The sequence below is a fragment of the Mustela nivalis genome (assembly GCF_964662115.1).
Source record: "Mustela nivalis genome assembly, chromosome: 8".
Classification (NCBI taxonomy): Eukaryota; Metazoa; Chordata; class Mammalia; order Carnivora; family Mustelidae; genus Mustela; species Mustela nivalis.
The window spans coordinates 119,897,835-119,924,230 of record NC_139027.1 but is presented as its reverse complement, the minus strand read 5'-3'; the positions used below and the strand labels follow the sequence as shown (position 1 = coordinate 119,924,230).

The 26,396-nt window shown below is 45.7% G+C and overlaps 1 protein-coding gene across 10 annotated transcripts; it reads right to left on the bottom strand.

The window, feature by feature from the left end:
• Positions 1 to 831: 831 nt before the first annotated feature.
• LOC309872206 (vomeromodulin-like) lies at positions 832 to 17,792 on the bottom strand. Of its 10 annotated transcripts, none has more exons than XM_082745987.1 (15): positions 17,398 to 17,792; positions 15,797 to 16,076; positions 12,523 to 13,006; positions 12,095 to 12,196; positions 10,216 to 10,371; positions 9,235 to 9,325; positions 8,847 to 8,904; positions 8,059 to 8,129; positions 7,538 to 7,684; positions 6,351 to 6,473; positions 5,958 to 6,025; positions 5,241 to 5,271; positions 3,601 to 3,661; positions 2,770 to 2,849; positions 832 to 1,485 (listed from the first exon to the last, which is right to left on the bottom strand). In XM_082745987.1, the coding sequence occupies exons 2-15, from the start codon at positions 16,059 to 16,061 to the stop codon at positions 1,462 to 1,464; spliced, it is 1,761 nt and encodes a 586-aa protein (XP_082602113.1). In that variant the 5' UTR covers positions 16,062 to 16,076; positions 17,398 to 17,792; the 3' UTR covers positions 832 to 1,461. The 10 variants fall into 10 exon arrangements, 7 of the variants coding, with proteins under 7 accessions (XP_082602113.1, XP_082602117.1, XP_082602119.1 ...); XM_082745991.1 differs by having other exon boundaries at positions 12,523 to 13,133; positions 15,775 to 16,076; positions 17,398 to 17,477; XM_082745993.1 differs by having other exon boundaries at positions 12,523 to 13,117; positions 15,775 to 16,076; positions 17,398 to 17,477.
• Positions 17,793 to 26,396: the final 8,604 nt, after the last annotated feature.

The following is a 26,396-nucleotide window of genomic DNA, read 5'->3' as shown; positions in this document are numbered from 1 at the left end:
TGGGGAAGAATTCAGAACAATCTGAATTCTTTTTTTTTTTTTAAAGATTTTATTTATTTATTTGACAGAGAGAAACCACAAGTAGACGGAGAGGCAGACAGAGAGAGAGAGGGAAGCAGGCTCCCTGCTGAGCAGAGAGCCCCATGCGGGACTCGATCCTAGGACCCTGAGATCATGACCCGAGCCGAAGGCAGTGGCTTAACCCACTGAGCCACCCAGGCGCCCCGGCAATCTGAATTCTTTTGGTTCCAGAACAGACATTGGGCACAAGGCATAGAGTCTTTGCCTGATGTAGAGATCATAGTTGTGTTTCTCAGTATCCCTGTTGCATACTTTTCTGGGGCTCTTTGTATATATTGGTCTCCTGACTGCTTGGCTTAGCTTTCCTCCTCTGGCCACTTGGCATGTTCTGTAATTCCTAAGCTGGAACCCAGATTATTTGGTAGCCTATTCATCGAATTGCCAGGCTCTCCTGTGCTCTTTTCCAACCAGCTTTTAGCATTTGGACTCTGCCCCTCATTGTTTAGGAGGAGGTTGGATTCTATCCCCTGTGTGATTTTCATGTTGGCCTAAGGGGCAAAAAAGAAAGCACTTGGAGGGCACCTGGGTGGCTCAGTGGGTTAAGCCTCAGGTCATGATCTCAGGGTGCTGGGATCGAGCCCCGCATCGGGCTCTCTGCTCAGCTGGGAACCTGCTTCCCCCTGCTTCTCTCTTTGCCTGCCTGTCTGACTTCTTGTGATCTCTGTCAAATAAATAAATAAAATCTTGGGAAAAAAAAAAAAAAGAAAGCACTTGGAATTGGAGAGGAAAGGAAAGAGGGGTAGAAAAGTCTTTTTTTTTTTTTTTTTTAAGATTTTATTTATTTGTTTGACAGAGAGAGCGCACTAATAGGGGGAGCGGCAGGCAGCAGGAGTAAGGGAGAAACAGGCTCCTTGCTGAGTGGGGAGTCTGATGTGGCTCAAACCCAAGACCCTGGTATCCTGACATATGCTAAAGGTAGAAGCTTAACAGCTGAGCCACCCAGGTGCCCTGAAAAGTCTTAATCATTGTCAAGATTGTCCCGCAGTGCACAAGATAAATTAACCCTGGGTTTGTTGCCTCATCATTCATACTATTAATTTTTATGTCCCTAATAAATAGTGCTTTTACTAGTCATAAACACAAGATGAAATTCCTGTTTCTATGAATTGAAGACAAAGGAGTCTTTTTTTTTTTTTTGCATGAAAACAGGTTAATTATTAAAGAAGTGATTACAGAATGCCAAAAATTGCTGGATTCTTGCTTTTGTTGCACTTGTTAATTCAAGATAATGTTGGTGAGATTCCGAAAAATAGTTGGCATGTTCAGAACACTATTCTACTTGGCTTTTTAATGATAAGGATGTCCTTGGCTCAATATTTCTTAGAGAAGTTTTAGAATGCTTTCATTCTGGAAAATTCTCTGGCATCAGGTATGCTGGGTTTAGTTTGCTGCCTGAAGATCGTTCTGTGAGGAGATGAAAGACAACTAATTATACTCAAATACATAAGCTGACTATAGGCATGGACTGAGCTAGCCAGTGCAGTCTATCCCCCTGCCCACAGTGCTTGCTTCAAGGAAGGAACAAGTCAGGTTAATGGGAGTCCCCGAGGTTATTTCTGGGTGATTGTTGTTTGAACTATTCCAGAAAGATATGGAGAGTGAAGCTCTCAGTAGGTAGAGACCTCCATGTACAGCCAAAGTACACCCCACCTAGAAACAGTAGAGCCAAGAGATGGATGCTGGTATCATTATTTAGGCCCTGATTCAGGCCACTGCTGAAGCTAGTCTCATCCCTGGATGTTCATTGCCTATAATTTTATTGTTGTTGCATAAGCCAGTTCTGGTTAGGCTATCATTTGTAGCTGGAACACAGTTGATGTTCATCTGATCCCATCCCTTGACTCAAGGCTGACTTCGGGAGGCTAACTGATATGTCGAAGGTCACTCAGAGCCATGGAGTACAGGTGCAGGTAAGAGCAGGAGGCAGAAAACCAACACTGAGGTAAATGCTGATTTACTCTGCTCTGTACTCTGGTAGTTGATTTGGCCACAGATCCAGGGAAATTTGGGAGTTAAATAAAAACATGAATATACAACTTCTGAGATTTGAGCCAAAATGAAAGAAGTTATTTTCCCATTTGGGTTACATACTTGATAAGCATGTTTATCAAGAATGGAACATCTAAGGGTGATGGAGAGGCTGAACTTATTTGCTCTCTCGGATATCTTCTCTTGTTCCACCCTCATCATTTACTGTTTTCCTGGTGACAAATTTAAATAAAAATCCCATTCGTTTACCTGTTTCTTAGGAAGCAGGTTCTCTTTGAAATTTTCTCTGGTTTTAAGGTTAGATAGATAGGAAGAAGGAGGAAAATGAGAGTCAGGGCGGCAAAGAGTGAAAGGCTCTAGCATACAGAAGGTAATAGTGTGGATGAGTCAGGGATATGTGGTAGGAGTCTTTCCAAAGAAGGGACTGAGGCATAGTCAGAAAAGTATGAGAGTCCTCATGGGGATGGATAGATTATTTGCCTGCATATAACCAAGAGTGTCTCAGTTTTAGGACCTGTGACTAAAGGGACAGTAGGCAATGAATCCACCTAGGAAAGAGTGGGGAGTTTGGTTGGAGCTGATAAGGCAGCCTGGAACAGACTGAGGCTGAGGCCCACTGGCCCCATTCGTATTCCTGTGAAGGTTGAAGTACAGAGTAGGCCTTAGTGCAAAAGGGAAATACTTATATTTCTCTCTTACCGATTTAAGTACTTCAACCTTGGCTTTGGTTAGAGGATTTGAGGTTATTCCTGGTGGCACATTCCACATACTTGTCATTTCTAAAATAAAGAAGAATTTTATGATATGAGTTGAAAAAAAACAATGATCTCGTTGGGTTATTTTAGCCACAATCAACTGGCAGGATCTCTGGTCAGTGTACAGCTCTAGGAGAACTTGTTCCCGTGCCCATTCAATGGACAGGTTTTAGACATAGACTCTCTTAATCTTCTGTGTGTGTATGGGTAGGTTTGCAAGGATCAGAAATGACCCTAGAAATAACTGGAAACCTGGTGGGTATTCTCTGTACAGAGAATCAGTATTAAGAGACATGTAAGCATGTCTGCCTTCACTAACTTAAGAAGACTAAAAGACCCTACTATCTTGGTGTTATTTGCAATATTTTGAACCCCTCTAGAGTTCATCACAAGTATGAACAGGTGGTATTCTGTACCATCATCTCTGGATGGTTGTGAAGTTCATGATCTCAGTCTCAAGTGTCTCAGACTCCAGCATCTCTGTGACTAGGTGATCCAGGTCCATGTTTCCTCTAAGTGGTATGATGATGTTGGTCCTGAAGACCCCCTAGTGGGCAAGATTTCATTAGGACCTATAGAAGAGGCATTTAGATTTAATTTTCATGTTCTGGCATCTCAAGATTCTGAAGTCCCTATCTGAAAACAAGAAGTGATTTTCAATCTGGATGGTGATTGATAGATACTGTGCTCAGTGCCATAGAACATTCTGTAGCGTGGTTTCACAGGCTTGTCCCTTATGACTCTTCTAAGTGTTTACATTACTAATTCCACATACCGTTAAGGGCAGATAAAAATTTCTTCAGAACCACGGGCATTACATCTTGCACCTCATCCTCCTGGAAGAGATGGGAAGAGCATTTTTTCAGTGTATCTTGGGTGCCTCTGACATGTGGGTTCAGTAGAAGTCTATTACTGAACAAGACTAGGTGGAGAGGTGGAACTCGGTCAATCCCTTGGGCCTCTTCTGCCTTAGGGGTTTTGCAAAGCCTTTCAGTAGGTTTTGATGCCTTAGGTGGCTCTTTGAACAAATGTTTATTGGGTTCCTATTATGTTCCAGACAGTGCTGTAGTCATAGCGGTGCAGCATATTCTCAAGACAGATACTGAATTCAGTATTGGAAAGGCCTGGTTGTTGCTGAGCCTGCCTCCTCTGTATCCCCTCCTAGGATCTCCAAGATTTGCTTCTCTCTGCTGACATTCTACTTAACTTTCCCCTCTTCAAAAGGCCTATGATGCCGTGATGCCTACTTTTGATGCATCCTGTTTCCTCTGCCTGGTACCCACTTTGGGTACCAAAGTAGTAAACCGCTCCTCCTTCAAGGCTAAGTTCAGACATCATCTCAGGGAACTCACTGTCTGCCTCCTAGTTGCTGGTCTTTACTCTGTCATCTTCATGTTAAATCGACAACTTTTTGCATAAATATTGTGCCTTCTGTCAGGTGGATAGTTATACAAAGTTAGAGACCATGCCTTCCACAGTCCTTCTCCTGCGCAGAGCTTGGCATGTCTACACAGCTGCCCAGCAGTAAAGATGAGATGAAGGATCACTGGGCTTGCGACACTCCCAGAGTCTGTCTCTCAACTGACTCTTCTTTATCTCAGGGCTGACACAAGAACAGAACCTGTAGTCACCCATAGCCATAAGGTTGTTCACTTCTGGGTGCCCAGTCTATATGCCTCTAGTGTATGGCTACTAGACTCTTCAAGATTTACCTGATTCATTAATGATTTTAATTTGTCTCTGTCTTACCACTTAAACTTGAGAGTCACTCTCAGAGTCAGGGATCTCATCATTGTTGTATCCTAGAGCTGGGCACATAGTGGTGCTCACTAAACATTTGTTGAATAATGGCATGAACATGTGTAAGACCAAGTATCTTAAAGAGGGGTGTGGTTGGGGAACCTCCTGTGAATTTCCTGGAGCCCACTCGCTGGGCCCTACCCTCACTTTCCCCATTTCCCCACTTCCCAGGCTCTCATCTGGTGATCCATGTGCTCATTCCATAGAACATGGGTTGAGAACCACTGATGGGAAGGGTGAGACCGTGGGAGGCTGGGTATATTTTTGAGCAGCGCCCATGAGCCCATGCAAGATTAGAATTTAGATTACCTTTTCATCCTTCCAATGGACCCTAGAACTTCCTTGTATATCAGAATTACCCAGGACACTAAAAAAGCGTGGATTTAGGACTTCCTGGGGTCACTGACTGAATGTGGGACTCCAATAATGGGCTTTAGGAACTAGTTTTAAGAACTCTCTGGAGAGGGCTTAGGTTTGGAACCTATAGTGCTATTCCACATTGCATGTGTGATCTAGTCTGTGTGACCTTTTCCTTCCAGAGTCCCTGTGTCACTGAGCATCTGGTCCTAAAGTAATTTCTCACATATAGATATTTTGGAAATTGAATCTACTTACATCCTCAGGGGGTGTCACCGAGTGTTCAGAGCTGTCAGGAAACAGTACAAGGAAAAATTATTTTCACATAAAAAATATTAACCAATTCTAGAGTTTAGGTATTAAGTCACTTCTCAAAGCCACTTATAAGATGTCAGATCCAGAGGAGAAATGAATTTTAAGGTGAGTAAAGCTCCATTTTGATTTTCCTATAATTATGCATGTGATTTCAGTTGTGTTCATTTTTTTTAAGTTTTTTTTTTTTTTAAGATTTTATTTATTTATTTGACAGACAGAGACCACAAGTAGGCAGAGAGGCAGGCAGAGAGAGGGGGAAGCAGGTTCCCTGCTGAGCAGAGAGCCCGATGTAGGGCTCGATCCCAGGACCCTGGGATCACAACCTGAGCCGAAGGTAGAGGCTTTAACCCATTGAGCCACCCAGGCGCCCTCAGTTGTGTTCTTTTTTTTTTTTTTTTTTTTTTTTAAAGATTTTATTTATTTATTTGACAGAGAGAGATTACATGTAGGCAGAGAGGCAGGCAGAGAGAGAGAGGAGGAAGCAGGCTCCCTGCTGAGCAGAGAGCCCGATGTGGGACTCGATCCCAGAACTCTGGGATCATGACCTGAGCTGAAGGCAGCGGCTTAACCCACTGAGCCACCCAGGTGCCCCTCAGTTGTGTTCTTGATAATTTGTTTCTACGCTGACAAATGACAGGATTTTGTAGTTACAGACAGTACCTCTTAACCTTGATGTCTGGTATCAGTTTGTCTTTCAAAATCTTGCAGTCATCGGAGAGGATCAAGGTCTGCATTCATATAAAACAAACGTGAGTTAAAAGTAATATCTTGACCTGGCCAATCCGCAAACATATCCTATTGTGATATGACCAGCAAGATCATAGGGAAGGACCAGAGAGGAAACTATCTGGTCTCAGGAGACAACCTATTTATCTCTTCTGCCCTGGTGGCTGAGCCCACCAGCCTCCCTTGTCTTAGGGACACCCACGCACTTGGGCCTGCAGGGATTTGATGCTAGCTCCCCTTACTATCCAGACCATTCTTCTTTCCATGTAACCTTCGTTCCTGTTAGTTCCTCCTCAGCTCAATCCTGATTCATTACTCAGTACTTACCGTTTTCCCAGTAGCAAAACTCTCACCATCCTTTTCCACAGTGACCCAGTAGGTGGCTTGGATTTGGTTGCCTGACTGGAAGGAGTAGACTATTTTGGAGATGCTTGCAGCCAGGTTATTCATCTGTTGTAAAGAAGTCATCATTTAAAATATGGAGAGGAAGAAGGACTGCAGAATGTTGCCTAGTGAGTTACTTGGGCATCACTCAGTTCATTTACTCAATGTTTATTGGCCCTCTAGTACGAGTCGCTCACCTAGTGGGTCTAATTCCAGATATTTTCCTATAGGTCATTTCCTTTCTCAGAAGGACAGGAGGGCATTTAACATGTAAAATTTTGCTTTTCTGTTACCCTTCAAGCAACTTAAAAAAAACATTTCTTTCTGTGCTCTTGTGACAGACCGCTCTGTACTTGATCATGTTGGGACACTGTTAAGGAAACCACGTACATTGCTGAAACTGAGCCCGGCCCATAGAAAGTACTCAGTGATGATCATATCCTTGTATTACTGCCTCTTTTCTCACTTTCGGGGCCAGAAGCAAATGACTACCTCCCATGTGGATAAACCCACTCCCTAGTTCATACTGTGGCTGTGGGTCAATGACTTCTCTCGCTTTGGTTCTCTGTATAATGGGGATAAGAACCCCAACCTCCTAGTACTATTGTGAGAATGCGAGGACATTCATTATGTAAAGAAGGCACCTGGCTTTGTCCTTGGCAAAAAGCAGGCACTCAGAAAACCTTTGTTCTCCATGTCCCTGCTCTCTGCTCTCTGTCAGTGTTAACAAAGACCCATTTAGGGACGCCTGGGTGGCTCAGTTGGTTAAGAGGCTGCCTTCGGCTCAGGTCATGATCCCAGCATCCTGGGATCTAGTCCCACATCAGGCTCCTTGCTTGGCGGGGAGCCTGCTTCTCCCTCTGCCTCTGCCTGCCACTCTGTCTGCCTGTGCTCGCTCACTCTCTCTCCCTCTCTCTTTCTGACAAATAAATAAATAAAATCTTTAAAAAAAAAAAAGATCCATTTACATGATCATTAAGGGGAAAATCTGCATCCCACGGCATTTCCTCATATTGATCTCTGGAGGAATGTTCTAGAACCCACTTCCTTTTTACCTTCTCTCAGGGTTTGACAGACTAGGCTTACACAAAGAGGAGAATGGTGCCCAGAGCCATGTAGATGGTGCTTACCTTGACAGAGCTCTGCTTGGCACTTTGAGCAACAATTTCTTTGAGAAACTTAGAAGACAGGGTTAAGGAAATGTTGGCATTTTTAGGATCTGGTGGCAGGGGACCTCCAAGCACAGGGACTATACCACTGTTAAAGAGGGCTTTAGCCTAGAGAAAGAAAGGCAGAAAAATGCGTGTCATTATGTGTGACTAACAGTTCCAGCTGAGATTTCGAGGAGTGACGTGGCCCCCTGTGAGCACTGCGTGGATGAGAATGAGGACAGCAGGAGACCTATCCAGCCTCCGTGTTAGGGGCCTGTGGGAACTTGTGGGGTTTGTGGAGACTGGAGAGTCAGAACCTCTTATAAAGGAGGAAGCACTGCTCTGATGTAGTCCAACTTGGGCCCCCCAGGCTTTTGATTGTCTAAGAGAAGCCACAGAACCTCACTGTTCAGGTGAATTCCCCTATTTAAGGGTTCTTTAAGTAGCATATATTTCATGAGTTCAGGGATGTCTCTGTTGTAAGCATAAAGAACACTTACACAGTAGGAGATAGAAAGACCTCGAATGGAAATCCTGGAGCTTTTAACTTCGTACTTGAACAAGCCAGTAGCTGCGGGTGAGAGGAAAGAGAGTATATAGAGTGACCCCTGCTACCCCCGGGCTCTTGGTGGCTCCGCCCTCCAGGTGGGGGATCAGTGTGGACAACTCTTGCTTTCTTGCTCCCAGGCAGAAAGCTGGTACCCTACTGGCTTTTCCACATTTCTGGGAGGAGGCTTCAGGGAGGAAGACAACACAAGGGCTTGGCCCTATTCTTATTGTGCCAAAACCTCAAGTGAGAGGAAAAGGCTTGTTGCACAGGCCCCAGTTTCATCTACTCTGGGACTTGGGAAATGTTACCAGTTTCCTGCTTGGACTGTGTTGGCAGCCACTGTCCCACTATGTCCTCTCATTCCTGTCTCCCAGATATATTTGGGGACATTGGAGGGAATTTTTGCTTCTCAGCTTCCCTGGCGTGAGGACTGGGAATGCTCCTTGCTCTAACTCTATACACATTGTGCTCTTCGCAAACCACTTGGGCGGTAGGGTTAACAAAGAGACTTCTAAGGGTTCCTTTGCCCTGCTCTATCCTAGAGAATGAGTCACAGTGATTCAGAGAAGCCTGTAGGTTGCCACATTTTCTGCCACGAGGGTGCTGAGGTTGGAATGCTTGGAGGTACGTGGTATTGTAGCTCACAGCCCCATACTCTCTGCTCTGTCATCTGGTGGGATCCCAGAGGGGCCCTGCATTGACCCATAAGCCTCAGGGAGGTCTGGAATTTGTACTCACAGTTCTTGCATTCGTTGAAATCACTGAACTCAATGTCACACGATTCCGATTCTTGAAACTGTGAAATCACCACCAGTTAGCCTTGCCAAGGAAGTGCAGCAGGCCTGTTCCCCTCAGCCCGGCTCTATCTCCCTCCTCCCCATCCTCCTTCCCTTCTTCCAGTCCTATTTCTTAGACTTCTCTTTGACAGAACTCATCCTCTCCTTCTCCCGGTCAGAGGCATTATCCTGTCCTGCTGCTGGGTCTTTGGGGCCAGAAGGACTGACTGATTATCTCCTTCTTGAGTCTCTCCCAGCATCAGGCTACATCCAAGGAAAGGGCTCCTCCCTGTCTTTCTCCCAGTGACCTAGCCCTCTGAGGTGGTGCTCTCCTCTTTCTTAGGACTTACATTTTCTTCCACAGCGACTGTCAACAATTGAGAAATGATGTTGTCCAGAGGCAGAGGCACAGGGACGGCCCCTGACAAAGTACCTGTGAGCCTGGGAAAGATGTGGAGAACCATGTGACTCTTGCATTTCTAGATTTTGCCCAGACATTGGGAAAAAACACATCTATGAATGAAACAGCTGCATGATGTCCTGCTTCCTAATTTGTACAAGCACCTGAATCCTTTTGTCTACAGTTTCAGTCATTAAGGAAGATGCAGCGATACCTGGGAAGACTGCCAATGCCTGACATCAGACCCAGCAATCCCATGCAGAGGGATTTATTCTTCAGATACCCATTGATAGTGAACAGACTTGCCTGGGACCTTACTAGTTGGAGTTGGATATAAAAGCTAATAACTGAAAAATACAACGCTTCTTTAATAAAGGACTGTTAAATTGCGTGCCCTTCATAATGGAATGCTAGGCCGTAAAAAATGAAGAAGCTATATATGGATGCAACAGATTCCAAGCTCTTTTTTTTAAAGTGAAACAATCCAGAGTCCAGAAAGGTGTATAAAATATCTGCCCCTTTTAGTGTGTGTACACATACACACAGCTACACATATATAATATTGCTGAAAGCCAGCAGAAGAGACTAGATTCATTGGTTCTTTCCAAGAAGGATAATTAGCCAGTTGGCATCAATGGGAGGGAGGAAGACTTTTCACATGGCTTTTCGTATCTTTTGAATTTTGATCTAAGTAGATGTATTGCTTATGCAAAAGAACAAAATACAAAGAGTATGCCTAGCATAGTATAGGCAGAGTGAGAGAAGACGGTTTTCAAACAGTGGGCTGTTCCCAAACAGAGACCCCTCTCTGAGCCTCCATTTACAGATCATTCAAACCATTGGATTGGCCAAATTTATCTCTAAGGGTGGCATTAGTGAGGACATTCTGGCACACACTGTTCTAGAAAATGAGAAAAATGGTCTTACGTACGTATCCACTATCTGAAGAGACACTTTGGTGACCTTGATGTCCTTGTCCTGGACTTGCAGGTTGACACACTGGGTGTTGTTCGTGGAAAGACCAATTTTCAGGGTTACTTCCCCATGTACTTGAAATCCCAGTATGCTGACTACAGGTCCCGCTAGGCTGTGGAGAGTAAGATGCAGGTCAAACCAGACCTGGCTCCAGGATGTCCCTCAGGCCATCCAATAGGCATTTGGGAAGTCAGCCTCGTGTGTTTGTCTAGATTAATTGAGAGAGGGAAAGTTTGGTGCTTTCCAGTGAGGATGCCTCAAGGTTGGCCTTCCTCCTCTACACAGGATTCAGAACTTGGCTCATGGGATGTTGTTGGAACACAACCCAGATCCTCGCCAACGTGACTGGGGTCCTGTCGAATCCTGTGAGAAAACTTCAGGAGGTGGAGGGCAAGAGTCTTCCTGGGTCAATGCCCGGAATAAACATGGGAGGATCTCTGGAGTGTTTTCACATCCTCCTTTAAGATAGATTTGATAAGTGTGGAGAATCCTTAACTTGCTCCTGTCATTTAAAGCTAAGAGATATTCTCATTTAAAGCTAAGAGATAATCATTGTTTTTCACTTGTCTCACTTGATTGTCTGCATGTAAATCACATCTTACATGTAGCCCGTGCCTTGCACAGAAATCTATATCCTGTTTGTAATCGGATCTTGTGGAAGGTATAAAAGAAGTGATCGTAAGAAATAAAGACGTCTACTGATCATCAGTCGGTAGTCCCCCCATCAGATGGGCTGGATCACCAGGATCCCCACCTCGCAAAGGTGACAGGAGGCATTCAGTAAACACTGAGAAAGTTACTCTTCTCACCAGCCTTCAAGAGGTCTTTCTTTTGTTGGTGGCCCCAGGCCTGCTTGTAGCAAGATGCACATTACAGGCTACACTTCTGTGCCCAGCATCCCCAGCTGTCTATTGCGTAGGTGACAGCATAAGAAAAACCCACCATTTACCAGAGCCAGGTCTCATTAACGCTGGATGTTCTGGAGAAGACAAATGGTTCTCCTGATACTGCTAACTGTACTAGTTACAAATGTGGGTTCTGGAGACACAATGCCTAGGTTCAAACTCTGTCAGCTGTGTGACTTTGAGCAAGGTTTGTAACTGATTTTGGTAGTCTAAACTGGTCCCTTAGTCCAGAAACAGGACTGCTTTTCTGACGAGGTCGTCAGAAGAGTTCAGGGAGTTCAGAGTGCCAGCCAGTGCCTGGCTGGAGCTTACTCAGTTTTTAGTGCTGTGTGTGTTAGTCCAAGAAGCTTTCTCCCGAGTGTGGATTACCTTTCCCTCTCATGTCTTCTTGTGTGCCTTGGGCTTGCACTGTTAACCTGTTTCTCCCTACATGCTGATGCTCAATGAGGCCAGGGACCGCCAGTAGTGCTCCTTATGTGCCCAGCACGACATCTGGTAGGGAGCTGTGTATTCAGTACCCACTAGGTGGATGAGTGCTCTCCGTCCCCCATTACTGCCTCAGACTGTGGTGTTTGTGGAGTGCGCTGATTCTCCTCGGAGATTCCAGATTATTTGGAGTCGGAATACCAGTGTACATGTCATTCTCTGAGATTTCTCTCTTCATTGCCCATGTGTAAAATTGTGCAGATTTCACATGGAAATCTGGATTTCTGGCTGTGTTTACACTATTTGAGGATGGGGCTCCATGGGGTCATTCTCCTGCTTTGGTCCTTTGGGGCAGAGGAGAGAGACAGCTGTGCCTGGTGTCCAATTTATCCCATCCTCAAGCATCCTACCTTATTCCATGTTGTCTCTGCCTGACCCTTGGACCCTGGATCTTAAGTCTCTAGTCTGTGCTGTCCCAGTTGACTGCTTTGAAAACATACTCACCCTTTTCCACCTATGATGGCAGTAGTTGTGGCTTGGACAAGGATCCCACCACCTGTCATGGCTGATGTCATGTTTTCCACAGTCACGGCTTGAACATTTAATCTGCAAAGTGACAATATCATGGGTCAGTCCTGGCTCCAGAAATCAGCCTGGGCAGCGGGAGAAATACCCTCGAAGCAGCCAGTTAACAACTTACCAACCCATCCATCTCTGGGACTCCCTAGCCCTCTTCCCCTCGCTGCTCTTTAAGCTCAAGAAATCATGAACATATTTCCCAATGAAAGGGCACCCTTTCAGCATAGAACTAGAATATTGCTTCATGAAAATGTGGTTGTCCCTTTTCAGGAGGTTGCAGGAGGTTGAACTTCAGTGTCCCCAAACAGCAGCTTTCTTCTTGTGCCAGACCTTAGGATTAAGGAATCACTTACCCTAACAAGAGGTCTTCTATGTTAATATTTCCCAGCATGCCTGTGACTGCATCTCCAATGCCTGCTGGCAGTGCGCTGTTCAGCGTGTCCTGGGTGGATTCTGTGAGCTTGCCGGCTTGTTCGCCCACATCATTCAGGGGCAGGGGGAGATTTGCAACACCAAGGGTGTCGACGAGTCCTTTTACAGGATTCTTCTCTGCACCAGTGGGTAGTAGGCTGCCCAGATCCCCTGCGATACTGAGGGTGTCAGTGACTTTTGAGAGTGATGGCAGTGGGAGCTGTGAGGTCAGGCCACCACTTCCTTTGCCCAGGATGCCACCAAGAGCATCACCTCCAGGTAAGTTGAGGGCTGAAGTGACGTCTAATATAGACAGTAGGTCGGAGTTGGTCACCGTGGATAGCACTTTTCCAATTGTACCAGACAGAAGTACCTTCTCACACATCAGCTTCTTCTGGATCTTTGGGGGCAGGGTGGTGTTCATATCTGAAAACAGGTCAAGAGACATGATCCTGCTGTTGGCTGTGCAACTGATTCAGCCAGAGGAAACTTCCCAGCTGGAAAACCAGCACCTCTGAATTGTGAGGCCCATAGGTCCTGTATGTCATGCCTTCTGGATATATCCACCCCTGCCCCTGCCCCCTACAGGACAGCCTGCCGTTGCAGAGATAACCTGTCTTCTGTTAAGAGTTAACATTTATTAGCACCTACCTGAGGCCAACCTGGTGTTGAGTATGTTACTCTAAAGCAGGCTGGGCATGGCATGGAAAGACTTAGTTTAGCTTTCGAGCCCAATAGCCCTGGTTTTATAAGATCTAGACTCTGTTCCTATAAGTCTAAATGGCCCAAGGCAGGGTCTTCTCTTTCCTGGGCCCCAGTCTCTGCACCTGTCCAGGAATGCATGACAGAGCCTGCAGCATGGGTCATTGGGGACAGGAGTAAGGAGTTAGGTCGATTTTAAGTGCAGAATAGGGTTGGGGTGGCTAGTGCAGAGGTGGTGGTGCCGATAGATCTGGACTCTTCTGTCTCCATCTGTGTGATTCTGTGCAAGTCTCTTCTCCAGGCCTCCTTTACCCCTCGTGGGTCATTGGGAGGTCTTACCACCTTTGACAAGCTGCCCACACTAAGAGGACACCTGCATCAGTGCTGATCCTTCTGCAGCATTGTTATCATTAGGGTGGAGGTAAGCAGGGCAGGGGGATGTGGACTCCCAGAAGATGGTGGGGAAGGAGAGAGGGTCAAGAGCCAGCTTGGAGAGCCGGGAAGTCATGGGGGTCCTACCCTATCACACTGTTCTCAGTGGCCTGAGGAAGAAACTCAGAAGGGGAGCTGTTGCATCCGGGTGGTGGTCAACCTTACCTACCTCAGCAAACAAGTTAATTGGATCGAAGGAAAACAGAGTAGCAGGAAGAAGTTCACAGGTACCAGCCCTGTTGAGCTGATGAGCCTTGGCTTTTGGGAGCCTTGCTGCTGCCTCCCATGCGTGGGGCTCCACACTCTGCAGAGCCCTTGCCTGTGGAGGGTGATGTGGATGTGCAGAGAATTTCCCACGAACACCACAAGACCCGCACAAGGGTGTTCAGGTCAGCGTTGTTTGGAGTAGCAGAGAATTACACAAAATGGAAATTGAATAGATGCACATTATCGAAGATTCATCTAGAATACCATGGTGAAAGTCAATGGAAAGTCTTGCTCATTAAATACAGATAAATGACCTCAGAAACAAGATTGAGACATTGCAAGCAGGTTACCTTTCGGGAAACTTTATAACATGTGCTGCAGTTTTTAATAATAAGAAGAACATATAGAGAAATGGCAAGGGAAAAATAATCAGGCTAGAGGTCTTCTCCAGGGGTAAGAGGAGAAGGGGAGAGAGGGAGGGAGGCCACCCTGCAGCCCTGCAGGAGCCCTGGGGCCTTCAGCCCTAGGGCTGGGTTTTATTCCTTAATCTCAGTTGTGTCTACAAGAGTATTTGTTGTATATATCGTTAATGGTTTTTGATGTCTGACAATGAAATTAACAACGAGCACCACCAATTGGGGCTGGTGTTGGGTATACAACTATTATTTTTTAATTTTTATTTTTTAAGATTTATGTATTTGATATATATTATATATAATAATATGGTATATAATAAGATATATATTATCTGAGAGAGAGAGAGGGTACGAGGAGGGGGAGGGGCAGATGGAGAGGGAGGAGAATCTGAAGCAGACTCTGCACTGAGCAAGGAGCTGACAGGGGACTCGATCTCACAACTCTGAGGTCATGACCTGAGCTGAAATTAAGAGTTGGACGCCTAACCGACTGAGCCACCCAGGTGCCCCCACAACTGTTATTTTTACCACTGTTGAAACTTTTCTATATATTTCAAGGATTTTGTCATAAGGCAGGATGAGAGTAGGCAGAGAGGAGGAAATGTTCCTGAAGAGGCAAAGCAAAGGATCTGTGAGCTCTGGGGCTGGGCACTGTGATCATTAGGCAGGCACTGATTCCCTTACGTCACCCTGTCCTGACATCCTGGAAGGCTGCAGAGGCCAAAGCTGGAAAAGGCTGCAAAAGGCCATCACGGGTTGCCTTGTGGGCTCTCCTCCTGGCCTTCATTTGCTGATGAGTCCTACTCCTTTCTTGGTCTCCAAAAAGAGTCACTTCTTTGCCAAGCCTTGGAATTCCTAGGCTCCTCTGCTCTCTGAGCCTAGGAGATTGCTGGAGGACAGAATGCCACATCTTTGAGGGGGAGACTGAGACTTAGCAAGGGTGTGAGAGGGGAGCTTGGAGAGAGCATATCTGGTCAGCGGGTTTGGTAGTGGACCTGGATTTCCCATTTCCTGCCTCCTTGTCAAGCAGGTTGGTGTTCTAAGCACCTGTGGGTATTGGGGATGAGCTGTAGAGCACAGCCCTGAGCAGCTGTGGGAGCTCCTGGCAGTGTCCAGGCGATAAAGGTCCCATAAAAGGCAGGTAACCAGACATTTGGCAGGATCCAAGAGTTCCCTTCTCCAGGGTTGCTTCGAGCAGTCCTTCCCCATGACTACAGACAAGCACTTCAAAATCAACTTGGAGCTTATTAGAAAACCAGGTTTTCAGGCCCACTGCAGTACTGTTATGCCACAGTGTCTGGAAGTGGAGCCCAGGCAGCTGTTTTGTTAACAAGCTCCCAAGGCGATACTGATGCATTCTCCTTATTGAAGGTATAATTAGCTTTTGGGCTTAGAAATGAGAAGTTTGTGTGAGGGGGTGGAAGATCAAAGATATACAGGTGAAACAATTTTTACTTACATTCTTCAAGTTTGCTTTGGGACAGTAAGTACTTGGCCACGGGTAGACACCTGCCTCCTGGGGTCCTAGCTTGACGTTTTCTGAATGGAGGGGTTCTCTGGGGACTCCTGAGCAGTCTTCCAGTTAGATCGAGAGGGGCTTTTCTGAAAGCCTCAGTGGCTACTTGATCGACAGGAAGATTTCCCAGCAGTAAAGATGAAGTCTGCAGGTCAAGTGCTCCTGCCTGGACGGTCATCGTGATGACCAGGGCCAAGAGGGTCAGCATCTTGGCAACTGATACCTGCAAGAGAGAGCTTTGTCAGACACCACATTCCAGGGGACCATAGGGGTGCCAGTTTTTTTTGTATTGGATACACACATGCAAGGGTCCCAGCCCTTGCAGAAAGGTGCCACTCACATTATTGATATTCTGTCTGTATATTGTATTCATTGGAAAATGTTCCATCACATGGCAGTCAAAGTCTTGTTTTTTCTACTTTTTCAGCTTGGCATCAACCTTTGAGCACAGGCCAAACCTTGCCAACAGCCTTACTTCTAGGGTCCACATCCTCCTGCCAGTGTTCCTTTCTCAAATATTCTTGGAGCCTTCTGACATATCAACTGGGGAATTCAAGAGTTTTGAATGGTCCAGCCACAAAAGGTGTCACTCCAGTGGTGGTCAAAGTCTCTCCCAGCTTCTGGTCAACTAGTATATAGCACTGCCCTTGTTGGTATGAGCTTTCTATGTGTCAGCTCCTTTGCGGAGAGTAAATGGACATCAGTTGGTCTAAACTGTCTACACAACCCTGCTGGTGCTCTCTTTCTCTCTCTCAAATAAATGAGTGAATAAAATCTTAAAAAAAAAAAAAGCTCAGGCTCATTGACCTGTGCCCTTGCCATGCATAGACATTGCCCAAATCAAACTGCCCGCCATTTACCAAGACCAAGAAGAACCACTATTGCCCAAATGATGGGAAAGACATAATGGGAAGTCAGTGACATCTTTCACATTGAATTTGTTAGACTTTAGGAGAAGTTAGACTTTTTGTTAGACTTTTTTAGGAGAAAGCTCATTACATTGTCATTATTTTTCTCATTTTACCTTCATCTGTGAGAAATTGGAATTTGCTGTCTAAGGCAACATGTAGGTGTCCTGTGATGGAGAAATAATAAAATTCTCTGCCTGTGACTGAATTTGTGGCACGATTGTAAAGACATTGTTTTGAATGGAATCTTCAAGAATCCCAGGAAAGATCCCCCATTTAAAAAAAAAAGATTTTATTTTAATTAATTTTTCAAAAAAAGCTTACTTAAGTAATCTCTACACCCAATGGGGGGCTCGAACTCACGATCCTGAGATCAAGAGTCACATGCTCTACCGACTGAGCCAGCCAGGTGCCCCAAAAGATGCCCCATTTTTAAAAGCAGTTGCCTACCAGGCAATTGTTAACATCTACCATGCTAGGCAGAGTGCTGTGCATTTCAGTAGGGAAGGGGCTTTGCTAAGGAGATGATCAACACAAAACCCTAGGTATCGATCCTCTGCTAAGTTGCCTTATACTTGTTCCAGCCTCAGAGTTTTGACCTTTACTTTCGTGAATTTTGATTTAGCAAATTCTTACCTTAGCCAGTGTCGATGGGTCTCTGTTGATAGGCGGACGTTTCTGGAAGGTGTCTCTCCTCTTTCTCTTGCCTGTGAACTGTCAGAAGCAAAGCTGCATCTCATTTTATAGTCCCGTGTCTCTAGCAGAAGTTGTCAGAGATGAAGGGGCATGATCCAAATGTGCTGATAAGGGTGGCGTGATACAGGCTGACTGCCAAGATCAGCACCTGCTAATGGCTGTGACATTTGCCGGTGTCTTTCTCAGGGGTGTTCAGGTTGCTTGGAACAGGCCAGGTATCTGTCCTTTCCTTATGTTAAAACTTTCCTTATGTTAAACCTGTTATCTTCCAGCTGGGGGGTGTGTTGGGTGCATGGCAGAGCGGAAGGCCGTGTAAGGGTGCCAGGTGCCAGCCCAGCGGGACACCTGTTCTGGTGTCGGGACCGTACCCTCGCTGTGGTCAGCACTCAGTGGTGACCAGTGCTAGGGTGGGGATGTGAGGGTCAGAGTGTTTAGAGACAGCCTTCCTGTCAAGTGACTTTTTGATATCGGATGTATGAGATAAGAAGGAAGCTCTGGATGCAGGATGGGAACATACACAGTGTCTGCAACCGCTGAGAATATGTGTGCTGCCTGGGGAATTTTAAGCAAAGGAGTTCTAGAATTTGCTCAGCCCTCTTTCCTTTCCCTAATTGCATTTGGGATAAAACGTGAACAGAGTCTGTAGCCTCGTGCGGTGCTCATTAGTATTCAAGAATTCTAAGTTTTTTCTCCTCTGTTACCTCATTTAATGACCCCTTAAACTCTAGAGCGTGTTCTCTGGGCCTCTGGCTCCTCCTCCATTTTAGAGAAGAGCCTAGTCACCTGTTAGGCTCCTACCACTTGAAATTTTGTGATTTTGTACATCCTGTATGATCAGTGCAAGAGTCTGGGAGAGAGAGAGAGAGAGATGATGTTGACTAAGGGGTCGGTTAATGCCTGCTCCTGCTCACCTGAGGCTGGGGAGTTAGCCCGGATCTCTGCCCTCAAGCAGGCTCCACGTGTTTGGTGCAGGGCTCTCTTCAGCCCCATGGGGGTTCTCATGCTGTGAACCTCAACGATAGCCCCATTTGCCAAATGTCCCATTTTGGGTTTTGCTGAAATGTCGGATGCATAAAACGAATGACATTTGACCTTTTTTCAAAGGGCAGAACCTAGAGTTTTATAGATGATGATAAGTAGAAGACAAAACCCAACTGTCTTGGTGTTATTTTTCTTGGACATCTGAAGGAAATGGAGTCATCTTTTAGGCATAATTTGTGACAGCAGTTGGTGGATGTGGCCTTTGAATTTGGTACCTCCAAGTGGTTCTCTGGACCCAAAGAATTAATCCAACTTCAGATGCTGGGAAAGGGCACATCCCGGATGTAGCCTCTAGTGGCCCTTGAGACCTCCAAGTTCTTTGTCTTTCTCTGATTAGGAGGTGGGGCAGCCATTGAATTCTGCTAATCCAGGATTTATGGGAAGGCGTTTCACTCAGGGTGGCTTATCACACTGGGTAAAAGGACCTGCTTGTTCCAAGCCCTAAGTGATTTCACCTGCTGACTCTTGAAAGAGAGGACCCTTTCAGGGCTGGCCAAGGCTTGGTTGAGATCACAGGTGCCGATGATAAGGCAGGTACAAATTCTTAATGGCGTCTGTGAGAAGATATCTCAATAGGTCTGGCTGAGCTGTGTGTGTCCTACTGACAGCCATCAGGATTTTGACCTTTCGTAGGTGTTTCTTTAGTGACATAGACACATATTGCGTACACATTTATATGCCTGTCTATGTCTTTCTAGCCCTGGAACTCAGCGGTCATGTCTAGCATTCCTGCCTCAGTTTCCTTCTCTGGTGTAATCAATCTCAGATCTTGGCCAGTAGCAGGAACTCAGAGGGGCCTCCGTCAGGGAGCTTGTGTCCCTGCACACTCTTATGCTGCTTGTAAAATTTGGGTCAATTTTCATTTCTTAGGATCTCTCATGAGATTTTCAGTGGGCTTTGTGAGATCTCAAAGGCAAAGAGTATAGGTTTTAGGAGGAGGCAAACTTTCTGCATATAAGCTTTGTGGCCAGACAGACCTGGGTGTGAATCTTGGTTCACTTGGCTGCTGGTGTGTGCTCTTGGGCATGGTCCAACGTTTTTGTGTCTTAGTTTCTTCATCTGTAAAGTAGGGATAACACTGTCCTTATATGGGATTGTCACAAGGGTTAAGCGAGATGAAATATGTAACAAGATTAGCACCACGGGTAGCATATGTGAGTATTCTATAATTTACTATCATCATCACCATCATCATTGTTTACTATTGTGTTGGCCATTTTCAGTTTTTTTCACCCACCTTTCTCTCAGATTTTATACCATTTCCCTAGATGTTCCCTAGATTTTGGCAACTACTCAAACCTTATTTGTAACAAAAAAATATGGATTTTAAAAAGTGTTTTTTTTTAAAGATTTTATTTATTTACTAGAGAGACAGAGATCACAAGTAGGCAGAGAAGCAGGCAGAGAGAGAGGAGGAAGCAGGCTCCCTGCTGGGCAGAAAGCCCGATGTGGGGCTGGATCCCAGGACCCTGGGATCATGACCTGAGCCGAAGGCAGAGGTTTTAACCCACTGAGCGACCCAGGCACCCCTAAAAATTGTTTCTTTACCAAAAAAATGGATTCTTTACTGTGCTTTTATCAAAATGAAGGCATGTTGGGATGCCTGGGTGGCTCAGTCAGTTAAGCTTCTGCCATTGGCTCGGGTCATGATCCTAGGTTCCTGGGATCAAGTCTGGCACCGAGCTCCTTTCTCAGCAGGGAAGCCTGCTTCTCCCTCTGTCTGCCACTCCCCCTGCTTGTGCTCTCTTTCTCTGACAAATAAATAAAATCTTAAAAAAAAAAATGAAGGCAGGTATAGAGATGTTTTAATGTCACTGAGTTTTCATTGTTAATAGAAGGATAGAGTTTTCTTGGTACATTCAGCTGCAACTGTACTGGTGAATATACCTTCTCACAAATGCATGAGAGGTTTTAAAAGGCTAAGTGTTTACTTCTAGGATGCGTTTCCAAGTGTCTGTGTCTTGGCTCTGTTTTTTTTCCTACCCAGTTGCCCCACAGATGTCAATGTCCATTGTCAGGCCTGTGATCTTGACTTTGTAGGCCAGAGGTGAGTGTGACTGTGCCGAGAGGAGCTTTTCATTACTCCCAGAGGGGTAAGTAGCTGGTGGGCATTGTCTCTGCCGCTCTCCTTCTGAGCACCTGCTACGACTTTGCCATCACTGGCTACCCATTGCTGCTAATGGTCATCCTGTTCTGAAAGTGCACTAAGTTGGCTCCATATATAGCTGTGGGGGTCACTTGGGTGGCATTTGCCTGTGGTTTCAGCCAGCTTGGGTTTTACGTTATGTGGAACTAGCTTTGCCTGAGAAGGAGAGAAGGGTCATGCACAATCAACTTGAATCCTAAGGCTGTGGCCACAACCACCAAACCTTAATGAGCACTCACAAAACGCTTTCCACCCTGACGCCGATCCGTTGTTACCATCCTCATTCACGGCGGCATCAACCATCATCACCCACGTCCCATTTAGAGATGAAGAAACCGTGGCTCAGACGAGTTAGGTGACTTCTTCACAGAAGAGGCAGGATGAGCATTCAAGCCCAAGATGTGCCTGAAACCAAAGCCTGTGAACACGCCATTTGTCTGCTTGTTCTACTAGTCCGTGAGATTCTCGACGGCTGGGGCGTGTCTTACTTCTCTTGTCTATTCCTGTCTCTACTTAACACGTAGCAAATGTTGAATAAATGAGTGAATGAACAAATGAATGGGCCAACTTCTCAGTTTCTCTGTCTGTCAGATTGGCTAATGTTTCCTTGCCTTCTGTTATGTGATGGTTATGGGAATCAGACAGTGGCTCTGAGCGTTTAAAGTGGGACAGGGAGTTCCCTCCATCTTCAGCTGTTCTTTCTCCTGTCTTGACTCTTTTTCAGAATGCCATTGGGCAGGGATATGGGCCCCCTGGGGTGGTCAGTTTAGATGGCTCTGGACAAATCCTCTGACTTCTCATGATTAAATCAAGACGTTGGATTTTCTCCCAAAGCTCCATGGGTCTGTTGCTTTGAAGCTCTGGTTCAGTATTTTCTCTCTTAAAAATATATGACAAAACTCAGAGATGCCTGGGTGGTTCAGTCGGTTAAGCATCTGACTCTTGATTTCAGCTCCAGTCATGATCTCAGGGTCATGGGATTGAGCCCCATGTCAGGCTTTGTGCTCAGCACAGAGTCTGCTTGGGATTCTCTCTCTCCCTCTGCCCGGCCCCTGCTTCTTGTCTCTCTAAATAAATAAAATCTTAAAAAAAAAAATATATATATAATATACCAAATGATGTGATATATATATACACGTGTATATATACGTATATATGTATATGCACGTGTATATATACATGTGTGTATATATGTACATATGTATATACATATGTATATATACACGTGTATATATATCACATCATTTGGTATATTATATGTATATAAATATATATGTATTTTATATATATATATATTTAAGATATATATATATATATATATCACATAATTTGGTCCACATAACTCTCTCTCTCTCTTTCTGTCACTAATTACTCATCAATAATTCACCATTGCGCACAGAGTATTTTTGGCTTTTTGGCCCTGGCCTGTGAGGCTTTTTCTGCTGACTCCTATCTGCCCCTCTAATCTCATTCTCCAACACTTTTTGCTAATCTCTTTAGCCGCTCTGGCTTTCTTTTCAGTTTCTTGGATATACCTACCTTGTTCCTGTGTCAGGACCTTTTCACATTCTGGTCCCATCGCCTTGATCCCTTTCCTTCACATTTTGCCTAACTTACTCATCTGGCAGGTCTCAGCTTATGTATGGCATCTGAGAGGCCTTCCCTGGCACCTTGTTGAAATGGGGTTGCCCTTGCTTTGTTATCTCTCTCAGTACCTCTACAGTTTTCCTTCTTAGCCATCATTGGAATTTGTAGTCATGTGTGTGTCTGTTGGCTGAGCTGTTGAAGGTCGTCTCCCTCATGAACTTCATGAGGCAGAAGCCATTCTTGTGCTGTCTTGCTTACGTGGCACAGAGTAGGTGTTTGATATCCTATTTATTGAATAAATTGAGCATTTTTTCCCGTAATGATAAAAATCAGTTATGCTCACCATAAAATATTTGAAAAAGATATTAAGCAGAAAATCACGTGCAATCCCACCAACTCAAGCCATCTGACAATCACAACCAACCTTTTGAATTAATTTCATTTATATATATTCAAATCTGGGATCTTATTCTAGATGATTTTGGATCCTGGTTTTCTGTGAACATTTTCTTTTGACACCAAATGCTCTTTGAAAGCATGGCGTGAGGGGTGCCTGGCTGGTGCAGTCAGTTAAGCATCTGACTCTTGGTTTCTGCTCAGGTCCTGATCTCAAGGTTGTGAGATCGAGCCTCATGTTGGGCTCTGTGCTCTGCTCAGGGTCTGCTTGAGACTCACTTTACCTCTCCCCTGTTTCTCCCTACCACACTCACTCTTGCTCTTTCTCTCTCTCAAATGAATAAATCCTAAAATAAATAAATAAATAAAAGCATGACTCTAATGGCTATGCAATATTTCTTACTAAGAATTTTTCATTAAAAAACCCTCTGTTGTTGGACATGTAGCTTGTTCCCACATTTTCTTTTCTTTTCTTTTTTTTTTTTTAAAGATTTTATTTATTTATTTGACAGACAGAGATCACAAGCAGGCAGAGAGGCAGGCAGAGAGAGAGGAAGAGAAGCAGGCTCCCTGCTGAGCAGAGAGCCCAATGTGGGGCTTGATCCCAGGACCCTGAGATCATGACCTGAGCCCAAGGCAGAGGCTTAACCCACTGAGCTACCCAGGTGCCCCATTTTTTTCCCAAATTTTCATCATAAAACCAAGCTGTGGCAACCAGACTTGCCCTTAAATCTTTCTCTGAATCTCTGATGATTTCTTTAGAAAATCTCCAGAAGTGGAAATTTATCATTTGCATATAAAAGAATATGAATATTTTCATATTTCAGGATCCATGTGAGATCTGGCTTGCTCTGTCCAACCTCAAGCATTTGGGTTTATTGTGGGGAAAGGTGAGTGTCATTAAGTGAAATATATGAATTACAAGTTTACACTAGAAGGAAAAGCAGCTTGACTCCATCTGACATCTCAAACTAGGTTTTGTTTGCTTTTTTTTTTTTTAAAGATTTTTAATTTATTTATTTGATAGAGAGAGATCATAAGTAAGCAGGGAGGCAGGCAGAGAGAGCAGGGGAAGCAGGCTGCCTGCTGAGCAGAGAGCCCAGGACCCTGGGACCATGACCTGAGCTGAAGGCAGAGGCTTTAACCCTCTGAGCCACCCAGGCATCCTGGTTTTGTTTGCTTTAAGGTATCACCTAAAAGAGATAAGGATTTTTTTCTCCTTGAAACATACCTTTATGCAAATGGAAAATCTGAAGTTCTTGGCCCTGCCTCCTCTCTGATTTCTGGCAGTAGTGTGTCCTCAGATGGGAGCAGGGCCTGGATTAGTAGTGGTGAGTTCATCTATCTACTATGCATGCATGCATGCATCCATCCATCTATCCATCCATGTATTCCTCATATATTTATTAAACACCCACTGTGTACCAAGCCCAGAAGTGTATCAATGAGCCACGGTCTCTCCCTTCATAATTTGTAGTCAGAGAGACAGACACAGAACAAGTAACAGACCATCCAATAAAATAATAAGTTGTGCTAAGTGTTCTGAAAGAAATGAAGGTTGAAAGGGGAGTAGTGGAGGGCCTCTCACATGAGGCAATTTCTAAGTTGATCTAAAGGATGAGAAGAAACTATTCATGCAGGGTGGGGGGAAGAGGGAGAGGGAATGGCTTGCACAACAAGCCTGCAGTAAGAGAGCAGCCTGGTGGGGAGCAAGTTAAGGCCAGCGTGCGCTGAGGGAAGGGAAGGGGCTGGAGGGAGACAATGGAGTCCAGGAGACGCAGAGGCCGGGGGTTGTGGTGAAGACGGTGAATTTCCTTCTGTGGGTGGGGGAGGCCACTGGAGGGTTTTAAGCAGGGAGTGACATGATTCGGGTTATGTTTTGAAAAGTCTTTTCCGGCTGCGATATTATAATCCAGATGAGAGATGAAGGGTGCCTTGTCCATTGGTATTGCAGGTGGAGGTGTGAGTCATTGACAACGCAGGACTACAGGACTGGACTGGGTGTTGGACCAGGCGTGGAGAAGGCAGAGCCCTCAGCTGGGGGGGGGGGTAGTGGTGCCTTGTTGCGGGTGGGGAAGAGGGAGAATCTTCTGTGTCCTTCCTCTAGGCCCTTCATTCTTCTGATGAATTTCCCCCCATTCATTTTTTTTTAATCCTTTTTTTTTTTTAAAGATTTAATTTATTTATTTGACAGACAGAGATCACAATAGGCAGAGAGGCAGGCAGAGAGAGAGGAAGGGAAGCAGGCTCCCCGCTGAGCAGAGAGTCCGATGCGTGGCTTGATCCCAGGACCCTGGGATCAGGACCTGAGTGGAAGGCAGAGGCTTTAACCCACTGAGCCACCCAGGCGCCCACCCCCCCCCCCATTCATTTTTTTAAATGGTCTCTAGACCCAACATGGGGCTTGAACTCACCACTTCGAGATCTAGAGTGGAGTAGTATGCTCAGCCATTCGAGCTAGCAGGTGCTCCCTGCCCCATTCTCTAGGTTACTATCCTAGTTGTCAAAACACATCTGTCCTGTGCGTACTGCTCCTTGGTTCTTGATGGTGCATGCACTGGGCTTTTCTCCTGGGTGACCCAGTGCCTTAACCTCATGGAGCTTAGAGCTTCCTCAGGTGTGTCTGCTTTGGGGGTTAGAAGGTGGCACTAGAGGGGCGGGGCTCTAGTTCCCGGTCTCATTCTAGTCAGAGCCTCTCGCTTGCCATCTCTTATGTATTGGTTTTCTTTGTAAACTTTTGTTTGAGAAAATGAATCATTAGCCTTGGAAAAAATGGGAAAACTACTTCTCAAAAAGTATATTTCCCTAAAAAGACCTTCAGGAGTGATGCCACTGGGGAAGACTTTAGGCCACTGGAGCAGGTGAATGGGAGAGGTGTTTGGGGCTCTTTGCTCCCCAGCTGAGCGAAGAGGCTTGGGATGGAAGTGGGGGCAGGGAGAGGCCATCTGGGGTAGAGGGAGGAGGACGGTGGTCTTTGGAGCGCGTGTCCTGACTTCCGGCACCAGAAGGGGTGTGGGCAACCCTGCCTGGGCAAATGGAGGTCATTGCACAGCCCCTCACGTTCCACTCAGTGTTATTGTAGAATCTGATGGACATGTCAGTGCCGTGCCTGCACTATCCGTGCAGGTATCCATGCCTAGACTGTAAAGTGAGATGCACTTGTCAATAAATTGTCCCACAGGGGGGGAAATGGAGGCGTTTCCTTGATAGGCAGGCCCTCTCATGGCTGGATAGCTCACTCCTGCTGAGGAGCAGGCCAGGGCCATCCCTGCTTTCTTCAAGGTCCTGAGGTTGTCTTCATTCCATTGTTTTGTGCTTACGATGGAGCTACCGTGCACCAGGCCGTGTGCTCACCACTAGTCCCCTAGTGGGAAAATTCTGGGTTTAGGATTCAGCTCTTCACCCGATCTTAGTGTATCACAGACGCACCAAGGGCTGGGAGACGGCAAGGCCGAAGTGCAGGGTAGCCCCCTCCTCTCGCCCAGGGACTTCTCTGCGGGCTGCTTGTAGGGGACTTATTTCCTTCATGGCCAGGCTCGTGGTTCATATTTGTAGAACAGGTCAGGGGATCAAGCAGAGAACCCACAGCAGTGTTTGCTCCGGGCTGCAGCCTCTGACTGCAGGCCAGGGACCCTTGCACCAGATCCACGCAGGGCACCACCTGCTGCGGATGGTGGGTGAAGAACCAGCCACCGGGAGGGCCTCCCCACAGGCCCACCAGTTTCCAGAGATGAGCTGGGGTTACCGGCTGCTGACCCCTCTTCACTCC